This window comes from Balaenoptera physalus (assembly GCF_965194825.1).
Source record: "Balaenoptera physalus genome assembly, chromosome: 10".
Lineage (NCBI taxonomy): Eukaryota > Metazoa > Chordata > Mammalia > Artiodactyla > Balaenopteridae > Balaenoptera > Balaenoptera physalus.
In genome coordinates, this window is record NC_138889.1 from 64,473,617 (window position 1) to 64,482,805 (window position 9,189).

The following is a 9,189-nucleotide window of genomic DNA, read 5'->3' on the forward strand; positions in this document are numbered from 1 at the left end:
GGACCTTATATTTCTCTCATTATAGCACCTATTTAAAATTTTATTACAATTTCCAGCTTAATATAAGTTCCAGTTTAATATAAGTTCCATGAGGGCAGCACTCTTCTCTGTGTAATACACCATCCATCCCCATCACCTAGCACAGCAAATATCAAGTGAATGAATGAATACATGAAAAACCTTATTTAATCTTCCTAACAGACCTGAAAAAAGAGAATTCCCATTCACCAGCAGTAAAGTTCAGCTGTGAAGATGATGTTTTTTCCATGTACTTTGCCACCTCTCTATTTAACATGGATACAAATGAACTAAAACAATTCACCAAAGAAAGGCCAAGATTGGAAGGAACATATCACAAGGAATGACTGAATAAAAGCAGCAATGTTTAGCCTAAGGAAGAGATGGTGGGAGAAATCCTACCTAAGTCAGTCCTGTGTGCCCTGCTGGAGCTGGACTCCAAGGACACGCACATCATAAAAATAAAGGAATTTTGGTGTACAGATGTTGCAGAAGTGAGGCCAACTGCCACATATGGGAAACCATAAAGACATACTGTGATCTTATAAAGTTTCCTATCAGTTAAAGTTGTTCAAAAATAGCGTTGCCTAAGAGGCAGTGAGTTCCTTGTCACTGGACTTTTTCAAATATAAGCTAGCTAAGGATAGGCTGTAAAATGGTAAAGGATGTTTAAGTGTTGGAAATGCAGGTGGATTCAATGGCTTTCTAGTTCTCTTCAATGCTGAAGTTATATGATTCAACTCTCAGTAAAGGGAAGTCAAAAGGATCTCCAGTACTTAGCAGAGGAAGACACTTCCTACCAGGAATGTAGTCTTACCCATGCAGGAGGAATATCACAGCAGAAAAAATGCAGGCAGGTTGGATAATCCTGCCCATTATCTTCATCCTGTTTTCACTATTCCTTTTTTTTTTTTTTTTTTTCTGCTTTGGTTCTTCGTTGCTGTGCGCGGCTTTCTCTAGTTGCGGTGAGCGGGGGTTACTCTTCGTTACAGTGCACGGGCTTCTCACTGCGGTGGCTTCTCTTGTTGCAGAGCACGGGCTCTAGGCCCACGGGCTTCAGTAGTTGTGGCACGCGGGCTCAGTAGTTGTGGCTTGTGGGCTGTAGAGCGCAGACTCAGTAGTTGTGGCTCACGGGCTTAGTTGCTCCACAGCATGTGGGATCTTCCCGGACCAGGGCTCAAACCCGTGTCCCCTGCATTGGCAGGCAGACTCTTAACCACTGAGCCACCAGGGAAGCCCTATTCTGTTTCTTTACACTTTAAGATCTTACTTCAGTTTCCCATGTAGACTTTCTTGCAGAATGGAAACTGTTCTGACTAGCTAGCTAGATTGTTCTAGTTCACTTACCAGTTAGACTTCTCAGGGAAATTAATGATTCAAGTTAATCAGTGTTTTCTGAATTCGGTTATTGCTGATTAATCCCTTTCAGCCTAATCATGGTGGAACACATAATAAATTTGCATTTCTGATCTTAAAAACTGAGAACGAGTCTCTGAATTTTGGTAATCCACCAGTGTGCCTCCCCCCTGGTTAAAGCAGCCACCTAAATGTCACATATGCTGGATGCCAAGTTGGATCTCTGTGTCAGTGTCTCCATTCCCTTTAGTTTATAGTAATAGTAATAATAATGATAGCAGTGACGATGAAGAATGCAATGTCACGAAGAGAACGATTAAAAAATTAAGTCGCTTTTGTTTTAACTTGATTTTTATTACTTGGTGCGGTAGAAGCATCAGGAAGGAATAAAAAGTAACATCCCCCACCAAAGTTAGCCAAGCCTTTGGATTCCTAGGGGTCAGGGTTCAGGGTCTCTGAGCCTTTGTGTGCTTCCCAATGAGCTATCAAGCTATTTTATGTGAGAAACGTGCATTTGAGCTCTCAATTTTGTGCGGGGGTTGAAAGGGGGAAATTGGATTTCCAAGGATTTGAAATGGAACAAGGATTTATTCTTCTTTGGGAATAGAGAACCGAGCCTGTTCAGACCAGCCCCTCAGTGATGGCAAAACCTTGAAATGAGTGGCTGCCGGGAAGCTGACATGGTCTGTGCACTAAGGTTTGGAAGCCTGGAGGCGGAGCCCTGAATTTCTCCAGAGGAAATGGAGCTACTGCAGAGCCACCCTCCATGGAAAGACTTCTGGTTCAGGGCACAGAGCTTGACAGGCGGACCTCTGGGTTGTAGGATGAGGCACCAACCAGGACACTGGTACCCCAACAGTGGCATCGTGTGGTCATAAGAAGCAATAGCAGCAGAGATACACAGTCTGAGAGACAACTGAGATGGTGTGAACCCCTGGTATAATTGCACAATCTAAGGAAGTGGAAGAGCCCTAAAGTGACTGGAAACAGACTTCCTACCAATTGTAGCAGGTAGGGGCTTGGAGTCTTCTAATTGAATCCATAGAAATTTATTTAAAACGTCACCGTTGAACTCTGGTCCCACTTTAAGTCTCCAACATCCTCATTTAAAGCACTCATCCTCCCCAGTAATTATCTGTATCCTTAGTGTTTTCCTCAGGGCCCATAACCAGAAGGCCCTTCTAGTTCATACATTTACCTGTTTTTATCTGGCTTATAAGTTTACTTCTTTATTGCCTGTCTTCCCCTTACTAGAATTTAAGTCCACGGAGGCAGGGATCTTGTCATTCTTGTGTGTCACTGTATCCCCAGGTCTTAAAATAGTGCCTGGCAGACCCTCAGAATTCAGGAAATATTTGTCAGATGAGTGGACAAATGGATTCTTTACCTGAAACAAACTATGCTCCACGTACTGTGCTAGGCACTTAACATCACGTAACCTCGTATCAGCTCAGTAGGGGCTATCACTATCCCTTTGAACAGCTGAGGGAACTAAGAACCCAAATCATTAACCACTGAGCTCTACTGCCCCTCACCATTCCTGTTTCCCATCCCTCTATTTACCTTTTCCAAGAACATTCCCTCCCTTTCCTCCTTCAGGTTAGGTTGTGTCCCTTTCCCCTTTCCTCTCAAAATGACCTATGTATAACTATCACTGCACTTACATCAGTCATTATATGTTTGTATCTCCCTGCACTCTGAGGTCCTTGAGTGCCTCCGAAGGGATTGTCATCTTGGTGTTCACGAGAGCTACTATAGGGCCTGGAACACAATAGGTACTCAAAGTATTTTCATACAACAATGACTGAATGAATGGGTGGATGACCACACTCCTACCCCGAGCCAACCCCCTCCCACTTCTCCTTTTTTCTGTGATGCTCGTGAGGGCCTACTGTGCACCAGGCATAGTATTAGGTATGGGAAATACAGAAATGAATAAAACAGTCTCTACTGCAAAGGAGCCACAGTCTAGTGGAGCTGGGGTGGTGGCGGGAGAGTAATGGCAAACAATCACCATTAGTGCAGTTAGCGCTGAAGCGTGCAAGTGGTGCTTTGGGAGCAAGGAAGAGAAGCATCTGGCCCTAAAACAGGGGTACCTTGCTGACTTTTGTAGGGCAGTAGAGATGAGAGTGGGAGCACAGGGCTCATCGTGATTCAGTAGTAGAATGAGGGGAAGTGGCAAGAGGTGAGGCTACAAAAATGGGCAGGTACCAGCTCATGAAGGGCCTTGAAGGTAACGTTCAAGAACTTGGACTTTATTCTGAAGGTGATGGGGAACTGTTGAAGGGTCTGGATCAGGAGGGTGATGTGATCAGATTGGCAGTTCAAATAACGGTCAGATGAAAGACGAAGCCTGAAACAGAGCAGCAGCAATGGGTATTAAGAAAAGAGAAGAGATGAGTTACCAGCAGGATAACTGTCTCCATGTGGTAGGGGAAGGAGAGAGAGGAGGAGCCAGTGAAGACCACCAGGTTTCTGGATGGATGATGGTGCCATTCACTGGTAAAGAAAACACAGGAGGAGGAGCAGTTTTGAATGATACATAGTAAGTGCTCAATAAATAGCTGTTGAATTGAACTTAATTAAAAGGTACAAGACACGCTGCTTCTTTTGGACGCATTTGGAGTTTGGATTCCTTTTCAAATACAACTCAAGACAGTGGTCTAGGGGGTATGTGGCCCATAGGAGAGGCCCAGCAGTGGGAGTTAACGGAAGAATACCCAGAATGAGAAGAGGGCTAAGAACAGAATCTCGGAAAACCCAGCTTTTAAGAGGTGGTAGAGGAAGAAGAGACTAAGGGGAAAACCACAAGTTGACATTGATTGAGCACCTACAGCAAGGGACTGTACTAGATGCTGGGAAAGAATTATGATTGTGTGTCCTGAGGAGGAAAGTGCTGAAGGAGCAAGTAGCCAGAAGGATATGTCTATGTGCCACTGGGGGAGAGCCCAGGATTCAGTGGAAACTGGAGAGATCACACAACGATCTGTTTGAAATGGAAGCCACACTCCAGGTTCCAACGTCTGTCTTATTCCTTGCGTCGCCTTTCCCCCACCCCTTCACATGGAGTCCGGATTAGGTGCCATGACTTTTATTGACGGTGAGTGTAAGCAGGTGTGAGTGGCTGCTCTTTTAAAGGACACACGGTGCTGGGCTTAAGAAGCCAGGAAGGGAGGGCCAGCGCTGGGCTGTGGATGCAGGATTCACTCCTTATTTGGGCCGGAACGCTGCATTCTGAGAGGAAGATTTATTTCGGGGCTAGGCATCGGCACGGGGGAGGCAGGCAGCACCGGCCATCAGGCCGCACTCTCTATTTGGAGCACAGCCGCTGCTGCTTCGGCAGCCCCAGGTCTCCCGGGATCTTCCTCGGTATCCTGCGGAGGTTCTGGCTCCTGCTTAGACTCCGACTCAGGCTGGGCTTCCGGCTGGCCCTCAGGGCTGCGGCCAGGCCCAAGGCGAGGAGGCTTAACAGGCGTGGGGGTTGGCGCTGCAGGCCCTTTCCGGCCCGAAAAGGCCCTTCGCAAGCTATGTACCAACCCGGCGCGCCGCAGCCGCAGCGCCCTGGACTCCACGGGCTCCTCCTCGTCTGAGCTCTCCCCACCTTCGCCCTCTGGCTGCTGTGGGCCAGGTTCGGCCTGGTCCGCCGGGCCTAAGGGCTCCGGCGCCTTCTGGAAGGCCTTGGCCGGGATTTCAGCCTCCTCCTGCAAGTGATGGACACAGCACTGGCCCTGGCAGCCCCCTATCCCGCACCAGCCTGAGCCTCCCTCCTCAATGACACCAGGGGAACCCACCCCACCCTTAGTCTCCGCAGCCTGGACGGGAAAGAAAAGGCAGGCGTGGGTTGGAGGGAGGTGGGGAGAGCTAGGGCAGGGGAACTGCAGAAGTCTGTGGAACCCGGTTAGGGACATGAGACAGGATGGTAGCCGCAGGGGCAAGAACAGGAGGAGGGGGCGAACTGTCTCGGGATGCACTTCCACCACCGTTCTTTTCATCTGGGGATGGGCTGGGACTTGGAGCAACTGCTGTGGACGTGGCCTGGGCGGGCTTTGATTGGCTGGGTTCAGGGGTGTGAGGGAAGGCTGGGGCTCGGCGGTGGGAAGGGCGCGAGGCCCTGGAAGTGGGTTCCACGAGACGGGAGGAGGGTAGGGTCAGGAATGTGGGTGTGGTAGGCGGATGGGAGGGGGAGGCCCCAGGTGGTGGCCCACAGGAAAGGCCCCGATCAGGGGACGCCTGAGGTCACTGACCTTGAAGAGCAGAACGTGGAGCTTCCCGCGCGCCACCAGCAGCCCGTGGTTGGCCTCCAGCCGCTGCACCTGGGCGGCTCGGCGCACGGCGCGCTCCTGGGCGGCATCGGCGTGCGAGCCCACGCGCTCCGCCTTGGCGAGCAGTTGCGCCAGCGCGTTGCTTGTGGTGTCGTGGCTGCGACTCAGCGCGCCCAGGCGGCTCTGGATGCGACGCACGGAGCCCGCCAGGCCGCCCTGCCTCTGAGCCAGGCCCCCCTGCCGCTCGCGCAGCGCCTCCAGCATGGTGGCCAGCTTCTCCAAGAGGGTCACCACCGTGACGGCGTGCACCGGGCCCCCAGCCGGCGCTCCGGGAACAGGCCCCGGCTCCAGCGCGCTCTCCCCCATGCTCCCCGACTGCCCTGCCCTGGCTCTCCCTGAAGCCGCCGGCTGCGCTCTGGGCTGGGGCCGCCTTCCCCGGCTCCTCCCCAGCTCCGGCCGTGACTCAGGCAGGCGGGGTTGGCCTTCCCGGGCGGCGGGAGGGAAGGCGGGGGGACGGGATGTTGGTGGTGGGGTCCTTCGGAAGCGCTCCCCCTTTCTGCCGCCCCGCCCCGGAGACCCGCGGGGAAGCAGGTTGGCCCGGGATCCGCCCCACCCAGCCCGGCAAACTCTCTCGCTCTGAGTGTGAGTTCCCTCCCCCACTCCAATTCCCTGGTGTGCCTCTTTCTGGAAAGTACTCTCCCCACTGCAGAGGGCGAGCCATGGAAAATTTTGCTGTTTGCATCCAGTGGGCAGAGAAACTATGTTAGCAAAGCAAAGGGGTAACCAAAGGGCCTCCGCAGCCTCCTGCCCTGGCCTCCCAAGCTTCAAAGGGTTGCGTTTGCGCCCCAGGCTGGGTGCTGTAGACTGGGAGGTTCTTGGATGTTCCGCTACAAACCTAAGACTGTTTAAGCCTGAGGCCTCGCTTTGGGACCCAGCAGGCCCCGCAATGTGGACAGAGGAGGGGCGGAGGGAGTGAGGAGGCATCCTCTGGTATTTTCCTAATAGTCATCACCAGGGTTTGGCCACAGGCCTCATTTCCTGCTTCTCTAGTTCCTACTGTTGTGTAGCATTACCCTGTTTTCTTTCTTCTAGTCCTTTCCCCTCTCTTTCTTTAAGCCAGTCAGAGCCTAGGTCCTGCACCCCAAGCTTGGAGAGCAGGCCGGACACCTCTTCCTGTGAAACCTTTAAAAGTGTTAGAGTAGGTTCTGGTATGTCTTTGTTCTCCTGGAGGCTAGTTGTGGCTCCCACCTGATGTTTTTGAAATTTTCTTTGGAAATAGGTGAGAATATCTACTGAGAGTGAAGAAGATTTAAAATTGCTGCCTGGAGGGGGAGGGAGTGAACATAGAGGATCCAGTTAGTGATGGGGGTCACGGATTCGTTATGTCATCAGAGACAACCCCACGCCTTGTCTCTAGCAGTACCTGGTAAACTGACGGTAGGCACAGAAATCCAAGCAATCCATTGATCATGACGACGTCTCTCCTTCTGCTTCTCCTCACCCAATCTCTGAGGGCCGCTTGATGACTATGGAAGAAACCGTCATTCGGGGGATAGTTACGTGGGCCTGAAAAGACCTGAGGTCCGATTTACACAGAAGTACAGCAGAGGATGAGCAGTTATTGCCAGAAATCTGGTGATGCTAAGTTAATGACCAAATTCTACAAATACAAGTTCATGCAGCCTGACCCCCTCTGCCCCTTGGGAACCTAATGGGAATCACCATCTCCTCCAGTGGATCTATATTTGCTCAGAGAGACCCATCAGGATGTGCCAGTTAAAATACTTTCAAACTAAGGGAACAGAGAACCCAATTTAAACAGTTCTTAAACACAGGAAATCCAATCCAAACATAATCGAAAAAGACCATGGTAGAGTGATGCTTAAGTGTGGGTCAGTCACAGCTCTCTCAGCTATGCCCTCTACAGGTGTCAGCTTCATTTCCAGACGGGGAACAGGGTGGTTACAGCAGTTCCAGGCCTCACATCTCTGCACAAGATCAAGAGAAAAGAGGGGACCATCTTAAAATTTAGAACATTTATTTCCCAGAGGCCCCCAAGAATTTTTCCAGTTGCCTTCCACTGAATTAAATGGCCATGCCAGAACCAAATTCTATGGCTCTGCGTTGGTGGGCTTAAGCATGAGTTCCTTAACCCATCACTGACAAGAGAGCTGATAATTACCTTTTGACAAAGTAGGCCCACTTCTAGAGCAGGGTAGGGTCAGCTTGCCTAGGTGCACATGGGTGGTTTGGGTGCAAAAGTGGTTATCTATGTATAAAATCTGAGTACTGCTAGGGATAGATAGTCAATCGAAAATATCTGCTACAGGAAGCCTGTGAAAGAATCACTAGCCTTGAGGATTGGTACTAAAGAAGCCCAATGCACTTGGAAACAAGAACTATGTGGATAGATATTTTTCAAAGACCTGCTGAATTCCTCTCTGGATATGCAGAACAAGGATGACCTTAAAATTTAGCAACAAAGCCACTGATGATTCCACTGATCTTCCCAAAACTTCAACTATAAAAGCCATAGAAACTAGCAGATATTGGAAAATAGAAGCCCATGAGCTGCATAAAAATAACTGGGGGCAACCCAGAAGAATGCCCTGAGTCAAAAAAGCCCAGATTGATGGAAATTATAGTAGTATGACCTTGATCACAAAGTATCCAAGAAAAGGCCATATTACAGTTTCCAATAAGGATGGAAAGAAGAAAAGAGAGCAAAGATGCAGAATGATACCCTCTAAGGCAGTGCAACCTGATCTTGTTTAAAGATTTTATTTTCTCCATCAGGGATGTGACTGGGACCCACCCCCTCAAACTCCTTGGTATGTGTTTGAAAAATGGAAACCAATTGGTGTGGGTTTATCGTGTCACCCCAAAAATATATGCTCAAATCCTAACCTTTGATACCTGTGAATACGTTCTTATTTGGAAATAGGATCTTTGCAGATGTAATCAAGTTAGATGAGATCATGCTAGAGTAGGGTGGGCCCTTAATCCTATATGACTGGTGACCTTACAAGAAGAAGAGAATCACACAAGGAGAACACCATGTGACAATGGAGACAGAGAGTGGAATCATGCTGCCACAAGCCCAGGAAAGCCTGAAGTGTCCAGGAGCTGAAAGAGGTAAGGAAGGATCCTCCCCTAGAAGCTTTGAAGGGAGCGTGGCCCTACCAAATTCTTTAAAAAAATTCAAACAAAGGTATTGCCCGCCCTGCTTCTCAAGGCTTCTTTTCATACATTGGCCTGTCCCCTTCCCAGAACATACATACTATGAGGCAGAGTTGTCTTTATTTTAAAAGAAATCACTACAGCTTTCATGAGGGCTGGACCTGCCTGGAATATATCTGCCTAACAAAGATTGACTTGACGGTGGCCCCCTGCCTCTGCCTGTATCTGCTCTGGTTACTTTAAGTGAAAAGAAACTCAAGGAAACCTCTGAAAGAGATGGATCAGGTTACGGTGCCTTAGATGATATCATTCAGCATCCTTATTTTTCTTTCTTTCCTCAGTGGTCAGGTGCCCCACTGTATGATGTTGCAAA

General features: G+C 49.5%; 1 protein-coding gene and 1 long non-coding RNA gene across 2 annotated transcripts; one reads left to right on the plus strand and one right to left on the minus strand.

Annotated features, from left to right (window-relative positions):
* Positions 1–4,449: 4,449 nt before the first annotated feature.
* CAVIN3 (caveolae associated protein 3) lies at positions 4,450–6,157 on the minus strand. The gene is made up of 2 exons (XM_082478021.1): positions 5,619–6,157; positions 4,450–5,075 (listed from the first exon to the last, which is right to left on the minus strand). The coding sequence occupies exons 1-2, from the start codon at positions 6,000–6,002 to the stop codon at positions 4,671–4,673; spliced, it is 789 nt and encodes a 262-aa protein (XP_082334147.1). The 5' UTR covers positions 6,003–6,157; the 3' UTR covers positions 4,450–4,670.
* Positions 6,158–6,177: 20 nt separating this feature from the next.
* On the plus strand, positions 6,178–8,547 carry LOC309668351. The gene is made up of 2 exons (XR_014268197.1): positions 6,178–6,278; positions 6,916–8,547. It is a non-coding gene; the product is annotated as an uncharacterized lncRNA (long non-coding RNA).
* Positions 8,548–9,189: the final 642 nt, after the last annotated feature.